General features: G+C 41.2%; 1 protein-coding gene across 3 annotated transcripts in view; it reads right to left on the bottom strand.

Moving 5' to 3' along the window:
* Positions 1 to 24,552, bottom strand: part of SPATA16 (spermatogenesis associated 16) — a 211,815-nt gene that overhangs the window by 66,970 nt on the left and 120,293 nt on the right. For all 3 annotated transcript variants that reach the window (XM_034438961.3, XM_034438964.2, XM_034438965.3), the window contains one exon: positions 16,572 to 16,656. In XM_034438961.3, coding sequence (XP_034294852.2) covers positions 16,572 to 16,656 — 85 coding nt within the window. The remainder of the gene's footprint in view (positions 1 to 16,571; positions 16,657 to 24,552) is intronic.

Genomic DNA, 24,552 nt, shown 5'->3' with positions numbered 1-24,552 from the left:
TCAGTGCATAGGTCTAGGTAAAAATGCTTTTCTGGTACAATGTTGTCCAGAGTCTGTCAAATTTAGCAACTTTAAGATTGTGGACTTCAACTCCCGGAATTCCCCAGTCAAGCATGATTGGCTGAAGAATTCTGAAAGTTTAACTCTACACATCTTCAACCCTTCCCATCTTCAGTTTAGGACGCTAAAGTTGATAGTGTTGTTCTCAACAAGATGTTAAAGTAATAGGTAGGTTGAACTGAATCACAAATTATCATTTTATCCTAGCCTAGTATGCTGTGTGAATTGAGCCAGTAACTAGCCATTTCACTTTATTTCTGGAATAAAAAAAAGTGGTCATGAGAAACTGTAATGGGAGCATGATGCCAATGGAGGTTTTGTCTCCAAAATCCCCTTGTTACTCTCCAATAGGCCTTGCTTATTGCATGCGCTTGTCTAACATATCCAGATTAGATATAGCTGGCCTGGGATAAGTGAAATCAATGTACCTGTTTGTGTTTTCCTGCTTTGAAAATAAGTGGGCAAGAGATCCAATTAGCAAACAATGGGACACTCTCAGCACCTATGGAACAGAAGGTAGGAAGAGTTTGTGCCATCCATTGAGAAGAAGCACAATGCCAAGGATTTCCACACTGCTGCCAATGTTCTGCAGAAAATGTTTCTTATGACTCTGATCCTTCTTCTCTTCCAGAACAAAAGAGGAGAAGCTTTCATCAAACAAACCCTGTGTAAATCATCCATGCTTACAAAGAGATGATTAGAATGCATGAACAATGCTCGGGGGCTCAGATCCTGTATAAACAATCTAGACTTATTAAAAAAAATCGACAAAACACTTGGAGAGAATTGCCCTTTCCTCCCCCAACCATGGTCAGAGATGGTTTGGGAAAGGAGCTGTATAACGCTCTATACAGGTAGTCCCCACCATTGAGCCCAAAATTTCTGTTGCTAAGTGAGATGGTTGTTAAGTGAGTTTTGTCCATTTTACAACCTTTCTTGCCACAGTTATTAAGTGAATCGTTGCTGCTGTTATGTTACTAACATGGTTGTTAAGTGAATCTGGCTTCCTCATTCTGACATTGCTCATCAAAAGGTCGCAAAAGGAGATCATATGGTCCCAGGACACTTCAATGATCATAAATATGAACCAAATGCCAAGCGTTTGAATTTTGATCAGGATTTGATTGAATCTAAGATAGTTTATATGCAAAACAAGGAGTTTTTTCAGTATGCTATTACTCCTCCTAGCACAGGTTGATAGTTTTAGAGCAGTGTTTCTCAATCTTGATTATTTTAAGAATTCTGCGAGTTAAAGTCCAAACATCTTAAAGCTGACAAGGTTGAGAAGCACTGGTCTAGAACAGGGATGTCAAACTCGTGCCCAGGGATCGGATGTGTCATGCATTGGCCACGCCCATGCCTGGTTTAGTGAAGGGGGGGAAGTTGTGATACGTCATGTGATGTTGTCGTGACGACGTGAGTTTGATACCCTTGTTCTAGAGATACAAAAGCTATTGGAAAAAACTGGCTGAAAGAAACAAGCAAGCAGCTACAGATAGTCTTCAACTTATGACCGTTGTTTTAGGACAATTGAAAGTCACAGCATCCATGGAATGGGTACCTTATGGCCTGTAAACCATTTCTAATCATCATCAAATATGGTGCTTCCCCCACTCCCTGGTCACGTCATGGACTTTATAGTTGGGCGCTTGGCAACTGGCCCACATTTCTGACCAGATTGCAGCATCTCATGGTCACTTGACTTTCATTTGTGATTTTTTTTTTTTGCTGGTTTCTGCCAAAATTGCCCATTCAGAAAAAAGGATTATTTATTTATTATTTATTTATTTTATTTATTAGATTTTTATACCGCCCCCTCTCCCGAAGGACTCGGGGCGGTGAACAGCCAAAATTAAAAAACATACAATATAAACAATTAAAATACGTTTAAAACAGAATTAAATCCAAAATGGCTCCCAATTTAAAACGCCTTACCCATACCCCTATAGATAAGACGAATTTAAAATTTAAAAATTTAAAATTTCCACATTTAAAAAGGGGGAAGATTTAGGCCAGGCCAGCTTGATAAAATAGAAAAGTCTTAAGCGCGCGACGGAAGGTGCGCAGATCCGGGATCCTACGTATCTCCGGGGGAGCTCGTTCCAAATCGTAGGTGCCCCCACAGAGAAGGCTCTCCCCCTAGGGGCCGACAGCTGACATTGTTTGGCCGACGGCACCCGGAGGAGACCCTCTCTATGGGAGCATACTGGCCGGTGGGAGGCTATTGGTGGTAGCAGGCGGTCCCGTAAATAACCAGGTCCTAAGCCATGGAGCGCTTTAAAGGTGATAACCAGAACCTTGAAGCGCACTCAGAAGACCACCGGGAGCCAGTGCAGCTCGCGCAGGAGAGGTGTTACATGGGAACTCCATGTCGCTCCCATCACCACCCGCGCGGCCGCACTCTGCGCCAGTTGGAGCCTCCGAGTGCACCTCAAGGGGAGCCCCATGTAGAGAGCATTGCAGTAGTCCAGACGAGAAGTAACGAGGGCATGAGTGACTGTGTGTAGGGAGTCCCGATCTAGATAGGGACGCAACTGGCGGATCAGGCGAACCTGATGAAAAATCCTCCCGGACACGGCCGTCACATGCTCTTCTAACGACAGCCGTGAATCCAGGAGGACACCCAGGTTGCGAACCCTATCCGTGGGGGCCAATGATTCGCCCCCAATAGTCAGCGATGGCACTAGCTGACTATATCGGGACGTCGGAAACCACAGCCACTCGGTCTTGGATGGGTTGAGCCTGAGCCTGTTCCTCCCCATCCAGATCCGTATGGCCTCCAGGCACTGGGACATCACAAATGATGTTTATGCAAATGACCCTTAACAACTGCATGATTCACTTAACTGGTACAGTGATTAACTTAAACTATTACTGTGAAAAATGTTGGCGCATGAGTGCCTTGATTGACCAGCACATCTACTTATGACTGGACTTCCTAGCCCAATTGTGATCATAAGTCAAGGACTACCTGTACTTTTACTTGGTTTGATACATGCAGCAGAATTGCGGATTTTCTCCATAACGTGCAGCATTGAAACATTGGGGGAAATGCTGATTTTGATGGGGGAATGTATCTTTCTTCAGATAAAATTGAAACGTACAATGTGGGGTAAACTTGTGTTCAGGCATGAAAGAAATCTGTTTACCTGCTGTCCCTGATTATCCTATTCCCGGTGCTGAATTAAGACACACCTGTCCATCCCATCAGCATCTATATATGGAAAAGAGTAGGTGGTTGAGGAGGTGGCACCATCTTGTCTTTTGTCTCAAAAAAAGCAACATATTTTAGATTAACCCCGGTAAGGTATTTTGGATTGAAGAAAGGGGGGAAAAAAACAGTAAGCAGAAGGCATGATGTGGAAAGAAGTATGCATTTATTCACATGCAGCTAGAAGGAATCCAGATTGCAATGGTACTCAATGGCCCTCTTATTTCAACCTAAACCAACTTAATCTGGGATATGAGCAGGGGTGAAATGCTCCCGGTTTGGACCGGATTGCCCGATCCGGTAGCGATGGCAGTGGGTGGTTCGGAGAACTGGTAGTAAAAATTCCTGCTGAGCCGCGCGATCATCAGAGGCTTTTTTTTTTAATTTTTAAAAGCATTTTTTCTACAATCTCTCAAAGAGGTTGTTTAAAAAATGCTTTTAAAAGAAAAAAAAAGCCTTTGATGATCGTGCAGCTCAGCTGGGATCGTCAGAGGCTTTTAAAAGCATTTTTTCTACAACCTCTTCGGCCAAAGAGGTTGTAGAAAAAAAAATGCCTTTAAAAGCCTCTGGCGATCCCAGCTGAATTGCCTGATCGTCAGAGGCTTTTAAAAGCATTTTTTTCTGCAACCTCTTAAGGTTGTAGAAAAAATGCTTTTAAAAGTTAAAAAAAAAAGGTAGCCATGCCCACCTAGTCACATAACACCCCCCCAAGCCACGCCCACAGAACCGGTAGTAACAAATTTTACATTTCACGACTGGATATGAGTCAGAAATCAGATCTATGTCTATGGAGATTGTCAGTCATCCAGGTCATGGTTGTCCCAAAGGTGCTTTTTCAAGAGGCAACTGGACTTTATTGCTTTTCTTTGCAGACATTTTACTTCTCATCCAAGAAGCTTCTTCAGCTCTTCTTGGGTGAGAAGCGAAACGTCTTCAAAGAAAAACCAGAAAGTCCAGTTGCCTCTTGAAAAAGCACCTTTGGGAGAAATCAGATTGCTCTGTTATCCGTCTGAACTTATTGATTTGGGAAAAGACCTTTAGCAGATGGATCTTTTTATGATGTAGAACATGCCAAAATAAAATCTGATGGGCAGGAAGAGAATCTAGGCAACGTTGATAAGGAAACAGCGCAGGTAGAAAAATAACCGAACTGGTAATTAATCAACCAGACAGCTCGAAAAGAAACATGATGGATCCCCTATCACAAAAAAACTTTGGAAGAATGAGGGCGAGTCAGTATTATGGCAGGAAAGGAAAGGAAAGGAAAGGAAAGGAAAGGAAAGGAAAGGAAAGGAAAGGAAAGGAAAGGAAAGGAAAGGAAAGGGAGACAGAAGGAAATAAAGGATATGCCATAATACAGGTAGCCCTCAACTTACAACAGTTCATTTAGTGACTGTTCAAAGTTACAACTTCACTGAAAAACATGACATGACCATTTTTCATACTTAGAATCATTGCAGCATCCCCATGGTCATGTGATCAAAATTCACTCCCTTGGCAACTGATTCCTATTTTTGATGGTGGCGGTATCCTGGGGTCATGTGATCCTCTTTTGCAAACTTCTGACAAGCAGAGTCAATGGGGGAAGCCAGATTCACTGAGCAACTGTGTTCCTAACTTAGCAGCTGCAATGATTCACTTAACAATTTAGAAATGGGATTTACATATTGTAGCAACTGGTTCGCCCAGTACCAGAAATATGAGTGCACCGTCCGCGCATGCATGAGGCATCACAAAACACAGCAATTCACTTATGCCTGCCATCCATGCATGCGTGCGGCATCAAAAACACAGCCATATAGGATGGGATTGCGCCGGAGTGAAATCCAGCAGGTTCTGACAGGTTCTGGAGAACTGGTAGTGGAAATTTTGAGTAGTTCAGAGAACCGGTAGCAGAAATTTGAGTAGTTCGGAGAAGTGGCAAATGCCACCTCTGGTTAGCCCCAGAGTGGGGTGGGAATGAAGATTTTACAATATCCTTCCCCCAGGAGTGGGGAGGGAATGGGGATTTTGCAGTATCTTTCCCCCAAGAGTGGGGAGGGAATGGGGATTTTGCAGTATCCTTTCCCTGCCATGCCCACCAAGCCACACCCACAAAACGGTAGTAAAAAAATTTGGATTTCACCACTGGATTGCGCCCAATCTGGTCCGAACCAGCTGAATACCACCTCTGTAACAACTGTGGCAAGAAAGGTCATAACATGGGACAAAAATTTAGTGAAGAAATGTCTCGCTTAGCAACATCAATTTTGGGCTCCATGGTGATCGTAAGTCAAGGACTACCTGTACCACAGCGATTTGGTGACCCTCCGCAAATTCACCCTTGTTTTCTATCATGTTTAGCGCCAGTGCTTTTCCTGGTTTAGAACCACTTTACCTGCAACAACAGATTGAAAGCAACAGATGGATGATCTCACTGGATCAAGTATCCATCCGCAAATGAAATGGCTTTACAATTCTATGTGCTCAAGTAGCTAGGATTAAATAGCAAAACCAACTAAGACTAAGCATCATTATTTGACAGTAGTGTAAATCAATTATGTTACAGACTTAAATATCCATTCTTCAGACTAACCCATTACAGGTACTCCTCGACTTACGACCACAATGGAGTCCCAAATTTCCCTTGTTAAGTGAGATATTTGTTAAGTGAGTTTTGCTCCCTTTTATGACCTTTCCTGCCACCGTTGTTAAATGAATGATTGCAGTTCATAAATTAGGACCTTGGTTGCTAAGTGAATCTGGCTTCCGCATTGACATTGCTTGTTAGAAGGTTGCAAAAGGTGATGACATGATCTTGGGACACAGCAGCGGTCATATATATGAACCACTTGCCAAGTATCTGAATTTTGATCACGTGATCATGGGGATGCTGCAAAGGTTGAACCTTTGAAAAATGGCCATAAGTCACATTTTTCAGTGCCGTTTTAACTTTGAATGGTCATTAAGTGAACTGTTGTAAATTGAGGACTATCTGTACTGATTCCACTATAAAGAAAGCTGTCAGCCTCCACTTTTTCATTGCTTGCTTGCTCGGCTGCCATGAAACGGGGGGAGGGGGGAGCTATTGGAATGCCTGGGAGGGAGGAAGTGAGCTGGTGGAGAAGAGAAGAGAAAGTTTTCTTCAGTGTTTTCTTTGAAGCTGATAACAACTCAAGGTTGACCGTCGTGGCATAGCAGGAGGATGGCACCATCGGACGTTGCACCCCACATGACCCCTGGGGGGGGTCTATATGTAATTTTCGTGCCTTTTGCTTTTCTTTGGTTGCATTCAGTTCATACTCAGTAAAAGTACCTTTCTCTATGAAAATGGAGTCGGGGTATTTTCTTTCTTGAGTATTGAAAGGAGGCACACCTGACAAAAGCACCCTAACAACAGCCAAAAAGAAGTATTTTTTTTCAGCTTTTTCGACAAAATTTTTACTGTTTTTACCGTTCTATTAAAATCACGCACATGTGACATGTGACAATTAAACATACGCCCTGAGTCTCCAGAGAAGGGCGGCATATAAATCGAACCAATAAATAAATAAATAAATGAATATATTTTCCTAGGATTAAAGTCCTTTTCCATGTCCTTTCTCAAGTCTGCCGTATATTTCTCAGTAGCTAAGTACAATTTTTTAATAAAAGAATTCTGAAGTAAGTGGTTTGCTAGCATAAAAGAGTCTATAATCAGCACTGTTGCTTTGGTTACACAGAATCATAAGCACGCACAGATATGACATCTTATTTTTGGCATTACCTTAACGTTGAGATAGTATATTAATAAATGCTTTCAGGCTCTGAAATACTGTTTACTTTGAACGAAATGGCAGGTCTCCAAATGTAATAATGCAAATAGAACTTGGTCTTTATAGACTTCTACACGGGTATCACATAAAAATTGAAGCTGGCCACAGTACTTTTGAACAAGCCCAGCTTTTATTGGGATTAAAGCAAAAATTAAAATAGAATACCAGCTCATTTCCTTCTTTTTCCAATTTTACCTTGGCTTAGAAGATGTTATTTGGCCTGGAAATGTTACCTAACATTGTGTTTCTCAACCTTGGCAGCTTTAAGATGTGTGAATTTCAATTCAGGCTGGCTGGGGAATTTGAGGAGTTGAGGTTTGCATATCTTAAAGCCACCAAGGAACTTCAGTAATTTTTGTGAACTTCACCAATCTTTCCAATTTTAGTTGGGAAAATTGGTCCCATTTTCTTTACAATCTCTCTGGACAACTTCCATATCTCATTCAAGGCAACACTTATCAACGGTTTCTCAATGAGGGCGGAGGTTCGTTCTTCAAGTTTGTGGGTTGGTTTCCAGATGTTTTGTTACCAGGCTAAGTAACATCTTCAGCCGAATTTAAGGGATGACAGTGTTGGTGTTGTCTTGCTTATATGGGCTTCGCGTGGTCAGTAGGTATTGTGATGGAAAGGTCACGTTAGATGAGGGTCATGTCAGGTGAGGGTCTTGTGATGGGTCAGATGTGGGTCACGTCACGTGTTCCTCAATTGTCTGAGGTTTAATTTATATCATGTTTATCTAGTATTGACAATTGCAGACTTATCAAGATGCTAGATGTTAACTTCTGTCTTTTGGGCAACTAGAAATCTTATTTATTGCCATCCTAGCCTTTTTCTAGTTGCTCCTTTCTAACATTATATAACTAGATTTGGACCTTTAAATTCAGACAGTTATCACTACATCCCATTAAATATTTAATCTTGTTGAATTATACAGATAGCCCTTGACATACGACAGTTCATTTAGTGACCATTTGAAGTTACAATAGCACTGAAAAAAGCAACATATGACCATTTTTCACACTTATAACCGTTGAAGCATCCCCATGGTCACATGATCAAAATTCAAGTGCTTGGCAACTGACTCATATCTATGACGATTGCAGAGTCTCAGGGTCATGTGATCACCTTTTGCGACTTTCTGACAAGCAGAGTCAACGGGGAAGCTGATTCGTTTAGCAACTGGGTTACTCACTTAACAACTGCAGTTGGTTCACTTAATAGCTGTGGCGAAAAAGTCATAAAATGGGGCAAAACTCACTTAACAACTGTTTTGCTTAGCGACAGAAATGTTGGGCTCAATTATGGTTGTAAGTTGAGGACTACCTGTATTTACCATTCTTGATGTATGGAGCTTCCAACTTTGAGTGCATGCTTTACTTTCTCTCTTATCCAGCAAGTCTTTACTTGATGGGTATGAATAGCAGGGGTGAAATCCAGCAGGTTTTGACAGGTTCTGGAGAACCGGTAGTGGAAATTTTGAGCAGTTCGGAGAACCGCTTTTGAGTAGTTTGAGTAATTTGAAATTTTGAATAGTTTGGAGAACCAGCAAATGCCACCTCTGGCTGGCCCCAGAGTGGGCTGAGAATGGAGATTTTGCAATATCCTTCCCTCAGAAGTGGGGAGAGAATGGGGATTTTGCAGTATCCTTCCCTTGGAGTGGGGTGGGAATGGAGATTGTGGAGTATCCTTCCCCTGCCACGCCCACTACACCACACCACGCCCACCAAGCCACACACCCACAGAACCGGTAGTAAAAATATTTAGATTTCACCACTGATGAATAGCCTTGATCTTTGAGAACTATGATTCGATTTGAATTTACATTTCTAAATTTGAGGACAAACTGACCGAGATTGAATTTTGGAAAAAAAAATGGCTGTAAGATATAATGGAAAACCTTCAAAACCCCTAAAGCTGCTTTGGTGTTATTTTGTTTGCTGGTTTGTTAGTTTTTGGCTGAATAAGATGATGAAAACAGTAAGGATAGTAGATTTTACAAATGTTCTTTTACATTCTTTTTCATTTTTTCTGCATTTTCCCGATTGTTACTAGCTGCCCAGAATCGCTTGCAAGTGGGTGGCCAAATAAACTGAAGTAAATAATTTAATTTAAAATGCATAAATAAATACATAAACAAATCTTTAGAAACCATTCTCCTGACAGCTTTCAGCTGGATATCCTCAACAGTTTCATCACAACACAAGCTTTTTGTTCCAACTGAAATAAAATAACACTATCGAAAGACTATAGAAAATAAGTTCCTTCTCTCCTTCTACTTATTTTTCTGAATGCTAGGCTTGGCATGCTACATGAAGGATGCCAGCTAATGTGTCCTAGTAGAGTAGCGTAGTCGTGCTGGCTCCAATCACTATTTTTCTGTGAAATGCCAAGAAGGTTGACACAGACAGTTTGCAGATTTGGCCTGTGCTGGGGAAGAATCAGCTCGTGACTAGCCTTGGTGGAGTGCCGGTGTAATGGCACATGAGAATGACCTTGAAGGACATGATAAAGAGAAGCAATAGGAGATTTGCACCTTCAGACGTGAAAGATTCTGTTAATGTATGCTGGCAATGAAGTGGAATGAACTCATTTAGTTGTGTTTCGTGTCTGGTTGACCTGGAAGTGCTGACAGCTGATTTGGCCAAAACACATTGGCAAATCTTAGTGTCTTCTAAGCCGGATTCTATTATATCAAAGTTATGTCTTCATGGAAATAACCAGAAGAAGGTTGGCACAGTGGACTATATTCAGGGGTGTAATGCTCCCGGTTTGAACTGGATCGCCAATCTGGTAGCAATCGTAGTGGGTGGTTCAGAGAATCGGTAGCGATCGCGGCATGAGGTTCCGCCCACCTGCCCAGTTGTCGTTACTTCCTGGTTTTAACCAGGAAGTAATGTGTTTTGTGTGAAGTTTCCGAAAGATACTGTAATTAATTCATGAGCCATGAGCTAAACTTCAAAAGAAATATAGTCATTTATTAGGAGCACCATTTCGGCAATATTTGGATGCAGTTAGAACTAATCCCACGTAGATTTACGTTCCCCTATGACCCTGTCTCTCCCCTCCTCCCTGGCCATGTCATAAATCACATTCTCCAATTAACCACTTCGGCTGGCTGTGAAACGCAACACTCTCCTACTGATTGTGGTAAGAAAGCATCTGTGGAATGTAGCTTCAGTTAGGGAAATCAATCAGCTCCATCAGTTCTCCCTCCCTCCTGTTCATGGCAATTTGAAAGCTTTGCAAGTTGACATTTTGTACCCTCTGCACATGCGCAGAAGGTTTTGCTTTTTTGCTTTTAAAAGTAAAAAAAAAAAGGCTCTGATGATCACAGCTGTGCCTCACGATCGTCAGAGCCTTTTTTTACCTTTTAAAAGCATTTTTTTACAATCTATTCAGCCAAATAGGTTGTAAAAAAATGCTTTTAAAAGTAAAAAGAAAAAGATCGTGTGCCACAGCTGATCACCGCCCCCTGCACTGTTCTACTTACCCCATGCCTCCTTTCGGCGTGCACTGTGCGCGTGCCCCTTGCATTTGGTGCTTGGTGTGCACTGCGCATGTGCGAGCGGCACAGTGCACATTTGCCGTGCAGCACGCATGCGCAGCCAGCGAACCAGTAGTAAACCAGTTCAGATTTCACCACTGACTATAGCGCCACAAAAATACAAAAGCTTTAGGAATGGAGGGTGGCATAATGAACATGGTCTTTGTGGTATTCAGTTGTGATGGAGAGCCATGGTGGCACAATGTTTAGAATGCAGTATTGAAGGCTAATTCTGCCAACTACCAGTAGGTCGATCCTGACTGGTTCAGCCTTCCATCTTTAAGAAGTCGGTAAAATGAGGACCCAGATTGTTGGGGGCATTATGCTGACTCTCTAAACCACTTAGAGAGTGCTATAAAGCACTATGAAATGGTATATAAGTCTAAGTGCTATTGCTATTGCTATTCCTACCTCTTTTCTTAACAGTAGTAAATGTTTGCAACACAACCGCTTTAGCCTGGCACCCATTCACTCCCTGCTGAGAAACTTAAACTTGCCCCACGTAATGCAGAACTTTTAAGACTGGGTCCAGGAGTGTGTTCTGGATTGGTCAACTATGAGTGATATATGGAGCTTCCAACTTTGAATTCCCAGTTTAGTGGGCAGGACCAGCATAGAATATACCATTAGCGTTAGAGCAAGAAAAGCAAAGTCTTATGGTTGCCCCTGTTCAGAAAGTGAAAGAAGCCTAAATCAGTATTAGCCATCACACCCCAGTGAAACTCAGGCTCCAATTCTAATGAGATGATAAAATTCAATGGCACAGCACTCATGTCCATGTCAAAGTAGATGAGTTCCATCTAACTGCTTAAGCTCCTTAGCTTTTTCTATACAGAGACGTGAACTTGCATCTGTCAACTTCAAACTGAACCTGGAAGAAGCCATTTTTCTGTTCCTCAGTTGCCACACAAATGGGGAAGGGGGTAAGGAGGTTGGGAACACCTTACTAGACACAACAGAGATCTTTCTCGTGGGAACCAAGCTCACCTCTACTGGTAACAGATAAGGTCGGGGAAGGAGTGCCTAGAGAGTCCACCAATTGACCTAATTGGCCAATGTGACCTGTGACACTTGGGGATGGGGTTATTTCCTATTTTAATTATACTGAAACCGTGGGAATTATTTAGAGTTGGTTTTCCTTTAATCAGTGCCGATATGATGTATTCAATAAAGAAGTTCGTTGAGGAGATTCTAGTCTCAGATTTCTGATTTGCTTGGGTTCATTAGTTGGAGCCTTGACAGCATCATTGCTGATAAGAATCCCAGAAGCATCGGAAAAGCCAGTGAATTTACAGTGCAGTGCCAGTGCAGCATCCTGATTTGTTTCACTGCATTGGTCTTTATTGTGACACACAAATTTGCTTCAATAGGTTTACTCAGCAGACATTTCATTGGGCCTTAAAGTTTTGCACAACCTAGTTTTTCACTGCCTCGCTGCTGCACAAGCATTTTTTCCACTTCTTGCTATCTTTTGGATTCATCCTGACACCAACCATATTAAGAAGCTTCCCTCTTCCTTTTGACAAATGTTCAGACAGGGCATAAGGAATAGAGTATAATGAACTCTCTTCTATTTCACTCGCTCTTTTGTCAGTTCTCTGAATTTCATTTATAAGCTTCCCTCTTCTTCCCTCTAATGGTATAAATTATAGCTATGACTCACTCTTGGCTCTTTCTTTCTCTGCCCCTCCCCTCCTCAGACAACTCTTTAACAATTAACAATGAAATTTCCTTGTATTTGATACTATAAATAAAATCTCCTTCGCCTAGAAAAATAAACCTTCTGAAAACAGAAAATAGTTTGCTGTTTTCATAGCCTTGAAATGATAACTGGACTAACAGCATGACTCAGTGAAAGATAGCCTCATGAAATCACAGTGATATCAATTTCCTAATTGCTGGCATAGCATTTTTAACCAAAAATATAAGACATTCAATTGTATACAATGCCAACTTTTGTTAATGCTGACCTCTGTTAAGATTTTTATTATTTTCCATATAGTGTGAATCCAAAAAAGCCCTTGAAGACGGGGTGGGTTCTACTTACCTTTACTACCAGTTCGCAATGGGAACACACACACTTTCACTTCTACACATGCGCAGATCATCATTTATGATGTCCGGGCAGGTGGGCGGAGCTTCCCACTGCTTTTACTACCAGTTCACAAAAACCGGACAGAACCAGGAGCAACCCACCACTGCTTGAAGACCTAGATCAGTGTTTTTCAACCTTGGCAGCTTTAAGATGTATGAATTTCAACTCCCAGAATTCCATGGCCAGCATGTTGGCTGAGGAATTCTGGGAATTGAAGTCCATAAGTCTTCAAATTGTCAAGGTTGAGAAACATGGATTTAGATGTTTCTTCAGGTATGGGGCCTATAGCTTAGATGAGTCTGTCAGTATGCTTCCCCCCTCCCCTTGACATGATTGTGGATGTATGGATTGAAATATTTGTCCTTGGGCACCATTGTCTCTGTCATTGCTTTGTATAGTTATTTATTATTATCTTGCTGCTTTGTTTTCTTCTGTTTTAATCATATGTTTGCCACCCAGAGTCACGATTATGAGATGGCTATACAAAACAGACAAATTAGGAGAACAGTCCGGTTACCCATCATAAGAAAACCAACCAACCAAACAAAAGAACCCATGTAGCATCTAAAAATATGCCATAGGACACCAGTCCCCTTATGCAACTGCAGGCTATGCCCTCTATTATCTGACTGTCTTCTAGGCAGCATCTCTTCCTCCCAAGATCATTCCTACATACCATTACAAGATCAGTTTCATAGCTGGGAGCAAGGACTGTTTTGTTCAGGATGAAATAAGTAAGGGCAAACCAATTTGCTTCTTAACATTAAAACCATCACAATAACAAATTAACATTATGTCAACAGGCAATGCCAAACCAGTACAAATAAGAGAAAAAGAAAGCTTGCCTTCAGAGGTTGTGGGTGCTCCATCACTCAAGGTTTTTAAGAAGACTGGACAACCACTTGTCTGAAATGGTATAGTGATTTCTGCTCTAGCAGGGGGTTAGAAGACCTCCAAGGTCTCATCCAGCTCTGTTATTTTGTTATTCTGTTACGTTGAAGGAGCAACTGAGTTTATCTTTCTAAGCTCAAAAATTCACAGGAATGGTGAAGGTGGCTATGAAATAAAAATATGTTCTGCAACTTTGGAGAATGATAATAACACAAACAGAGAGATACCACATTGACCAAAAAGAATTGTAGTCCAGACCAGGGTATTCTCAGTATAACACGTGGCTATCAGAACTGGGTCATCGGAGAGGCTGAGTGAAGAAGAATGGATGCCTTTGGATTGTGGTGCTGGGGGAAAAAAATTGCTCAGAGTATCTTGTGCCACAAAAAGAACAAATCATTCAAGACTAGAGGAAGTAAACACAGACTGCTGACTGAAGTCACTAATGAGGAACCTGGAACCTAAATATTTTAGATAAATAATGTGAATGAAAGAGTCACTGGACAGAAACACTTGAAGGCCATTGTAAAAAAAAAAATGGCCAACAGAATACAAGATGGTTAAATACTATAACTGGTATGATGGCTCACAGTAGTTGTGGCTTTGGTCAGAATCATGAAAATAGCATCACAGGGTCATATTGCAAGCTCCACCCTTTCCCACATGCACTGAATGTTCTGACACAAGTTCAAAATGGGTTTTGTTATCCTTCCTCTTTCCTCCCATTCCTGCTGAGGTGTGGTGGGAACTGGACCGAGTTGAGGGGAGGATGGAAAAAGCTAGCTAGCCCTGAAGCTCATGGGGAATGAAGAGGCTAAAAAAGAGACCCGCCCTAAACTTCATAGTGCTAATAGTATAAAGGCTGCTGCTTGAGCACTGTGTTGGATTAGAAGACCTCCAAGGTCCTTCCAACTTGGTTATTCTATTAATCTAGCAGTTCCATACTGAGTACTTTAGTCTGGCAAGATTCCTATCCATAGGCAAGTAACATTAAACATTAAACATACAATCTGATTAGCTCGTTGTGTCGGAATCTTGTGGCTCCTCCCACATTTCCCCAAACCTCCAAAACCTTAACCTTAGACTTTCTGCTGTTGACCTCACCCCATTCCTAAGAGGTCTGTAAGGGGTGTGCATTAGCACACCAATGTGCCTTCCGTCCCTGTCCTAATGTCCCTTTTTATTTGTATTCATTTCATGTATTCATAATCATGTTTATTCGTTTCATGTATTCATAATCATGTTTATACTTTTATCTGTAATCTTTCATATGCTTGACAAAATAAAAAAAAATGACAGGAGATGGATGAGGTGAGCATGAGCCTATGAAAACTCAAACATTTTTGAGTTACTCACTGACAATCCTGATAAACCGAAAGCCCTACTAAGCAGGTATATACAAAAGTACGAAGGCTATTGCTTAACACATTGTAAGCCGCCCTGAGTCTCCGGAGAAGGGCGGCATATAAATAAATAAATAAATAAATAAAATAAATAAATGATATGTATTGAGTTAAATAAATAAATAACTTTATTGTTATTGTTTATGAGCCGAGGTGGCGCAGTGGTTAGAGTGCAGTACTGCAGCTACTTCAGCTGACTGCTAGTTCAGCAGATCAGTGGATCAAATCTCACCGGCTCAAGGTTGACTCAGCCTTCCATCCTTCCGAGGTGGGTAAAATGAGGACCCAGATTGTTGGAAGCAATATGCTATTTAGTATACTGTCTTTGGTGTAAGCCGTCCAGAGTCCTCGGAGAGTGGGCGGCATAGAAATATGACAAATAAATAAACAAACAAACAAACAAACAAATAAATAAATAAATAGTCATTGTATGAGCCTGAGTGGCGCAGCAGACTAATGCTATTGTTAAAAGTAGTATTTAGCTTCCAGCTGCCTGCAATTACTGCGAGTTCAATTCTCACCAGGCTCAAGGTTGACTCAGCCTTCCATCCTTTCTAAGGTAGGTAAAATGAGGACCCGGTTTGTGGGGGCAATAAGCTGACTTTGTATAAAATATACAAAAGTATGAAGGCTATTGCTTAACGCATTGTAAGCCGCCCTGAGTCTCCGGAGAAGGGTGGCATATAAATCAATCAATCAATCAATCAATAAATACACAGTATACCCATACAACGAAATTCACTTAACACCCAAAGACCAGGTCCAACACACATAATAATCCCCAAACACACTCCCACCCACCACAATTCCCCACCCCTAAAGCACCCAAACATCCACACAACAGACCAAGTAATACTGTCCAACAGCTCACTGATGGTGGCCCTTTAGTTCATTGTTGAATGCAATTATAGCTCTGGGATAAAAACTATTCAGAAAATGTGAGGTCTGAGAAGGTTAAGAGAAGTTGGAAGCAACTGAACAGCTGAATAACAATTGTTGTATTCTGGTTCAAAATACATGTTGAAATCTACTTTTGCATATATTGAAACTACAATAAATGATGTTACTTGATTCAGAGATGTGTCAAATCTGCTAAAATAACTGTTTCCATATAATGGTTTGGAAAGGGCAAAAATAGACCATTGGTTGCAAAATTCAACTTCCTGAAAACTATTTTCTTGATGAAGCAGAATGCTTGACTTGCTACATGAATAGCATTTTGGCTAGCAAAAGCACAGGAACTTCCAAGGAACTTCAGAAAAATTGAACTGAAGCTACTTTATCTATGTGTGTGCATGCGCGTGTGTGTTTCTATCAATATTGAAATTTTATTATACTCAGTAAAACTGAATTATGTGTCACAGCTAACAACCTTGATTTCCCACCCCTTAAAATTAGTCTTAGGGAAAAAAAAATCTCCTTCATTATAAATACGTTGCTGCCATATATAATGGCTTTGTGATTGATAAGTCCCACAGCTATCTTAGCTGGCAGTCTTTTAAACACCAATCCTTCATCTGGGTTTGAAGAGCAATGGGGGCATCTCTCTCTTAGTTAGGCCATCCATTTTTACCTGCCAATACAGTTTGATGAGCTTGCTGGTATGCTGGTCTCTTCCTCCAGACAGCCAGTACGTGTAGTCAGCAATCATGGTGCTTCTAGTGACACAAGAGAATTTGAAAAATGGAACATATATTAAAGGGTAAAGAAGAGAAACAAGAACATACAGATGTAATACTTATGACACAAAGGCCTACGGTACATAAACCATGGAACTACCAGAGCAGGAGATAGAAGAATCTTCTGTGCAAAATGATCTGATCCAATGAATTGCCTCTCTTGCTCTGTCCCATTGTCAATGGAGAAAGTGTAGCAATAAGACATAACTGAAAGGATATCCACCATTGCAAACTAGGGCATACAAAACCTTTGCCAGACCAATTCTCGAATACAGCTCATCTGCCTGGAATCCACACTGTATATCAGACATTAATACAATTGAGCGGGTCCAGAAGTATTTCACGAGAAGAGTACTCCACTCCTCTGCTCACAATAGAATACCTTATGCCACCAGGTTTGAAATTTTGGGCTTGGAGAACCTGGAACTACGCCGCCTTCGGTCTGACCTACACAAAATTGTCTGCTACAATGTCCTACCTGTCAATGACTACTTCAGCTTCAACCGCAATAATACAAGGCAAACAATAGATACAAACTCAAGGTAAACCGCTCTAAACTCTATTGTAGAAAATACGACTTCAGCAACAGAGTGGTCAATGCCTGGAATACTCTACCCGACTCTGTTGTTACATCCTCAAATCCCCATAGCTTCAACTTTAAACTGTCTATCATGGACCTCACCCCATTCCTAAGAGGTCTGTAAGGGGGCGTGCATAAGCGCACCAGCATGCCTACCAACCCTGTCCCACTGTTCCATTTATTTGTACTCATTACTTGTGCTCATGTCCATGTTTATACTTATACCTGTTATCTCGTACATGTTTGCCCAACTAAATAAAATAAATAAATAAATAAATAAACAAATTCATGCTGACTTGATGGACAGCTTTTGTCTTTTTCTCCCACTAAACTAGAGAAACATTTCTAGCCATGGACAACATGGCTAACTTAGTCAGAAGCTATCCTGGGAAAATCTCTGTGATGGCACACAACCACAGATGACCTGCTCAAATGGGGAACAGCTTTCTTTGATGGCTTCCTAGTAGTTGTGAGGTGACTGGGAGGTTGTCATTTCCTGCTGTTCTTTAATTGAACCACTGGATTTTCCATGATGATCCGAATAGAGTAGAATAGAGTAGAGTAGAACAGGACAGGACAGGACAGGACAGGACAGGAAAGGATAGGAAGGGACAGAATAGAATAGAATAGCAAAGTTGGAAGGGACATTGTAGGTCATCTAGTCCAACCCCCTGCTCAAGCAGGAGACTCTATATCATTTCTGACAGATAGCAGTCCAGTCTCTCCTTTAAATAATGTTAGCACAACCAGGAATAGGATCATCTTTCCTTTCCCTTTTTCATCATCCCAAGGCAGGGACAAAATTTACAACGGAGAGGAAGACAGGGACAAAGAAAGAATTTTTAAAGAAAACCCATTCCTATAACTCATGTTTCCATCAGGACCCAATTAAGTATATCATGTGAATAATGTAACTGGAAAACAGGAAAGTTCCTTTCTTTAACATTTAGCAAAATCTGGCTTTGAGATCTTATGTTTAGGATCTTAGTTCAGGGATATCTAGTTTAAGAGAGAGTTGACGGTTGATTATCTCAGGTTCAATTATGGGATCCAAGATTTAAGTTTTGCACTTTTGACAACTTTATTTTATTTATAGTTGTTTAGTTTAGTTTACTTTTTGGTCATTGCACATGGTATAACGAAATTAAATTCCATCTTCAGTGTACATTGTAACTATAAAAATAAAAACACAAACCTTTACATTCTATATAATTGAAATTGTAAACCCGATATTGCACTTTACCATAGAATTCAATATGGTTATTTCCCTGGGAGTGAAGCTGTTTTTTAGCCTATTTGTCCTTGTTTTTATTATCCTGTACCGTCTGCCAGATGGTAATAGTTCCAAAAAAGGGTGCCCAGGATGCGATGGATCTTTAAGAATGTTTTGAACTTTCTTAAGGCAGCGGAAGCTATAAAGCTTTTCCAAGGAGGGGAGATCCTCTGGGCAATGACGTTGACCCTCTGGAGTGCTGTCCTATCTGCCACTTTGCAATGGCAAACCATGCACAGGTACAACAAGTTAAAATACTCTCTATGGTGCAGCGGTAGAAGGCCATCAGCAATTTTTCATTCAGTGTATTTATGAAAGTATAGTTTTTGGGCCTATTCTGTATCACTCTAACAACAACAACAAAAAAAACCCCTTTAGATGATGTTAAGTGAACACAGACCAAAAATAGGAATGTGAAGTGTTAACCATGGATGTAGGAGTCCCTTGGGCTTCCTGATCACACTCTAAGTTATGCAATTTTCCACAAGTGTTCAATGAGACTACAATAAACCTCTCAAATCCAAAATAGCCCTCTTCCTAATATAATTCCTTCTTCCCCAGAAGAACCTGTCCTGGTCCACTTGAGAATATTCTTCTATTCATTTTTGACAGGTCACCTAGGTCAGTGATGGCTAACCTTTTTGTTGTCGTGTGCCAAAAGTGCCACCTGTGCCCCCCCCACGCATGCGTGTGCGACCCCCTCGCCCCATTTTGGGCCTAGCAGGCCTCCCTGCAGCCTCCTGGGACCAAAAATGGGCCACAGCCCGTTTTTGGTCCCAGCAGGCTGCAGGGAGGCCTGCTAGGCCCAAAACAGGCTCTGTGTGTGTGTGTGTGTGTGTGTGTGTGTGTGTGTGTGTGTGCACATGTGCACACATGTGGGGTGCAGCTGAGTTGGGCAACGGCTCGTGTGCCCGCAGAGTGGACTCTTTGTGCCACCTGTGGCTCACAGTGCCATGAGGTTCGCCATCCCGGACCTAGGTGCTCCTCCCTCCCTTCCCCTCACCTCCTTTGCCCATCTCTATAAAAAGCATCTGTTTATAATAGCCTATCTTCATAGCCGTGCTTATCATAATCAATAACCTCCATGGAAACACAGTCTTATGAGATAGCAAAGATGTGAGTCATTATTCTCCTAGCAGTTGACACGTGTTTCTACATGCATTGTGAATATGCAAGTATTTTATCTGCCCCCACCCCCTCCCAAATGTTTTATTTTGCTTCTCATTAAAGTAGTAAGGGACCCATTGCATTGCATACAGGCAGAATTTATGTACACACAGATTCACAGTGCGATGATGGTGTCAGAGAATATCTCAAACTTGTGGCAAAGTCAAATGTAGTTCACCTTTGATTACGTTACAGTAGTAGTTGTGGAATGGACCGATGGGAGGAAGGGAGAGAGATTGCAAATGCTGCAACTAATTAAATATGCTTTAGTATCCCAAGTGTTGTAACAACTGCCTGTTCCTCTTATTAGGCTGGGAGGATATTAAAAACTATTGTGCAGTGGATATTAATGCAAGCTTTAACAGACTTCAGAAAATCACTTCACTTTTTATGGTAACTCCTCCAATACTCCTCTCAGTTTCTTTCTCTCTGGAGGTTCTAAATCCAATTAAATGGAACTAGATGTAATTCCAAATTGTCACTTTAGTCAATTAAACATATAATAATCTTGTGTGTCTAATTACTAGCACAAAAAGTTTATTTGTTGATGTTTTCCTATCAGCATGTAGTTTCCCCATCTCTCTCCTGCCCACCCTGTTCCATCACCAATGTATTTATTGCTCCTTGACATTATTGTAAATTGACTCAGGAAGTCTCTCTCTAGTTAAAAAAAAACCCTAATCCCAAACCAGTAATAATCCTACTCCAGGACATGTTTTCACAAACTGCATTATGTTCTTAATGAGATATGGCCAATTGAAAATAAAGGAAATGGAGGATTTAAATCACAAACAGTTCAAAGTCATTTGGGTGTTATGCAGGAGGAATGCTACAGTGATCTCTAGATAGTCCATTCCCACCATGGTGACTCTTCATCTCCCAGTCAACATCTCCAAAAGAAAATTTGGGGAGTTGAAGTGATTTTTTTTTCAACTTCTGGATTTTGAGGAAGGTGGATGTGTAATGATTTTTCCAATTGCTACTTATGGCTGTGAAATGTGGACTCTGAAAAAGGCAGATAGGAGAAGGGTAAAGGTAAAGGTTCCCCTCACACATATGTGCTAGTCGTTCCCGACTCTAGGGGGCGGTGCTCATCTTCATTTCAAAGCTGAAGAGCCAGCACTGTCTGAAGATGTCTCCGTGGTCATGTGGCCAGCATGACTAAACGCCAAAGGTGCACGGAATACTGTTACCTTCCCACCAAAGGTGGCCCCTATTTTTTTACTTGCATTTTTATATGCTTTCGAACTGCTAGGTTGGCAGAAGCTGGGAGAAGTAATAGGAGCTCATCCCGTTATGTGGCATTAGGGATTCAAACCACTGAACTGCCGACCTTTTGATTGACAAGCTCAGTGTCTTAGCCACTGAGCCAGTGTGTCTCTAAAAGAAGGGTAGCTATCTTTGAATTGTGGTGCTGAAGGCAACTATTACAAATCCCATGGACTGCAAAAATAGTACTTAGCAACATCACTTTAGACTTATATACCACTTCATAGTGCTTTACAGCCCTCTCTAAGCAGTTTACAGAGTCAGCACATTGCCCCCCAACAATCTGGCCCCTCATTTTACCAATCTCGGAAGGATGGAAGGCTGAGTAAACCTTGAACCAGTCAGGATTGAACTGCTGGCAGTCAGCAGAGTTAGCATGCAATACTGCATTCTAACCACTGTGCCACCATAACATAAAATAACAAACAAAGAAGTGCGAGACTGAACTTCACCAAAAATATCACTTGAAGCCAAGATCTCCAAACAGAAGTTGTCATACTTTGATCAAGTCTTGTGAGCTGACTCACTCAAAAAGTCAATCATGCTGGGAGCGGTCAGTGGAAAAAGGAGAATAGGCCACCCTAGTAGCATTGGCTGCATGCTATAAAGGATGACATCAGGGTGACTAGGGCAGATCTGAAGGAGGCGGTGTGAGACAGAGAGACATAGAAAATGCTAATCCATAGAGTGGGTAAGGATTGGACATAACTGAATGGCTGATGACGAATGATGACCTCTGTAATAGAATGCGGAAATAGATCCTGCTACCAGAACTTTTAACAGCTTTAGCTATTTTGGCCAATGGTGAGGATGCTGATGTTTATACACAAATCAGCAACTTTGAGAGATCCATGGTTCTCCTTGCCTACTTGTAGAGTGACCACACACACACAAAGGTTGAGGATGTATGTGGTGATTTTATTGTCTTACATAGTGACATTATATAGTTTGTTACTTTCAAGTTACAGTGTACTTGGCAGCATCTCATTGGCTACAGAATCTTCCAGGTAACTAGAGTCTTTGGTTAACCATTACTGCTTTGCTTAAGCACTTATAATGTTATCTATGGTTAACACACATCCCACTTCCTTTCCTCCTGTTCCTCTTGTTTATAGAGTTAGGGTCTTAATGCCATTTCCTGGCACCTACATGTGAGTAACCTTCCTTATCTGAGGTTTGCCATCCAAGATAAGGAAACAGTCCTACACATAGCAGACTACAGGCTCCTACACCTACTCTATCTATGATTTATGTAGGTAATAAAGCACCACTTTGTTAGGAGCCTTAACTGTTCTAAGTCTTGTGTGTGCCCTAGCAAAACCATTTAATGAATTTTGGTTGGCAGAGATAAATTAAAAATAGAACATATTGTAGACCCAATGCTTTGAGCACAGCTGGGGGTCTAGGAAGGATCACCATTCTAACCATCAAACAAAGTCCATAAATGGTATAGTTGGGACCCATACATTACATTCCCTGCTTCCAGTGCACACATTGGGCTAGGGCTGTTGATCCTCAAGAGTGGTGTTAGCAATAAGCACTTGACAATGCTGCCACCATTTATGTCATGGTTTCTCTAAGATAGCAACATCTTCTGTTTAGTATTTATGAATCTGCAAGCTCAGAACAGTATTCATTGCATCATGTTTTTTGCTGCATGTCAAGGGCTGCACTCTAAAAGTAGACAGAAACAGATTCATTTGGAGGAAAGAGTTCAGGAATTCTAAGGATTGAAATGGGGGACTTAAACATCAGCAATGCTAAACCACCCCAAATGTTTGGTCTCATCCAGAAGTGATTAACATCATGGGCCCCAAATGTGCCAGAAACCTAATGGAGATATTTTACAGTACAGAGACAGATTACAGTGCAGTATTAAATTCAAAACAATTGGAACTTCCGGTACTTGAAGGAACTACTCCCAGAGAAGAAGGGTTGACTTATTCTCCAAGGTAGGACAAGAACCAAGGATGAAAGCTCATCAAAGAGAGATCTGACCTGGAACTAAGGATAAATTTCTTGATAGTCAGAACAATTGATCAATGGAACAGCTTGACTCCTGGAGTTGTGGATGCACCATCACTGGAGGTTTCCATTGAAAGATTGTACAACCATTTGTTCAGGATGGTATACAGTCTCACCACCAGGAGGTGAGATTAGAAGAACTTCAAGGTCACTTCCAGCCCTATGATTCTATATCTGTGTCTAAGGAACCACATGGCTAGTTTGGTTGACTCCTGAAACACACCTGCACAGTAATAGATAATAGCATTCTCTTTAAAATCCACTGAGAGTACTAAGCAAGACTAGTAGAGAGTACCGTACTTCTGGGAATATAAGACGCACTGGAGTATAAGACGCACCTTAGTTTTTGGGGAGGAAAATAAGAAAAAAGCTGATTGGTGGGTGGATCAGCCTCCCGGAATACCCCCAATCAGCTGTTTCCAGAGGTGAATTTTAGCAACAGGTTCATTGGTTGTGAGCTCTGTGCCTTGCTTTTTTTTCTGCCTCTAAAACTTCTGAAACTCTGTTTCAGGAAAAACTTTTTTTTCTGCCTCTGAAAGCCTCGGAAACAGAGCTTCAGAAAAAAAAAAGCTTTTTTTCTGAAGCTTCTTTCAGAGGCTTTTATTCTGAAGGACTATCTGTACTCTGTTCAAGCTCCTTTCTTTGGTATTGGTATGTAGATTAAACTCTTCCGATCTGTTGGTTATTGTGTCATTCTCCAGATTTGTTAATATAGTTTGGTTAGATCCTTTACTGATTCTTCTTTTGTTGCTTGCCATATTATTTTAGATAAAAGCCTTTCAGAGGCTTTTTTCCTGAAGCTTCTTTCAGAGGCTTCTTTCAGCCTCTGAAATCTCCGTTTGCAAGGCTGGGCGGGGCTACATTTGGAGTATAAGACGCAGCCAGATTTTCACCATCTTTTTTGGGGGGAAAAGGTGTGTCTTATACTCCAAAAAATACGGTACTTGGTATAGATCTGAAATCATAGACTTTATTTGGCATCCAAGGATGATAAATATCACATCATCAGAATCTGTCTTGGTTCATATTTTGGGATATTATATTAGTATAATTAAGCTCTAATTTAGATGATCTAGAAGAAGTCCTTCAAATCTTGTGTTGGAGTTCTTCAAACCTATAATAGAGCTAGATGGCTTGTGGTTGAGCACGAGGCAATGAAACAACTTAGGTGTGACTCACATACCTTTTCTGGGCTCCATAGATGCCCCGAATTAGAACATGCAAAGAAGAAGGGAAGTTTCAAGATGTATTTTAACAGCCCAAACACTTCCAGCTGGCATTATTTGGAAAAAGCTGTGAGTTATATAAATTGTTGTTAATTCATTACACAATCTGACACTTCCAAAGCAGCCATAGTTTTAAGATATTAAATTCTACAGATCTGTAGTCTCAAATGTCATCTCTCTCTTCACTCATTGTGGAATGAATGTTATTCTGTTGCCTCTGCCAAGTGACTCTGGTATTTGCCAAGTGAAATTAGTTGGGGCAGAATAAGCTAGTGGCTTGCTTTCTCCATATTTGCTGTTGGCAGCGTAGGCTGCATCTTCTCATCCATTTCATT

Source organism: Pantherophis guttatus, chromosome 6 (genome assembly GCF_059756535.1).
Source record: "Pantherophis guttatus breed Tessera chromosome 6, ASM5975653v1, whole genome shotgun sequence".
Classification (NCBI taxonomy): domain Eukaryota; kingdom Metazoa; phylum Chordata; class Lepidosauria; order Squamata; family Colubridae; genus Pantherophis; species Pantherophis guttatus.
This window is presented reverse-complemented; position numbering and strand designations above follow the sequence as displayed.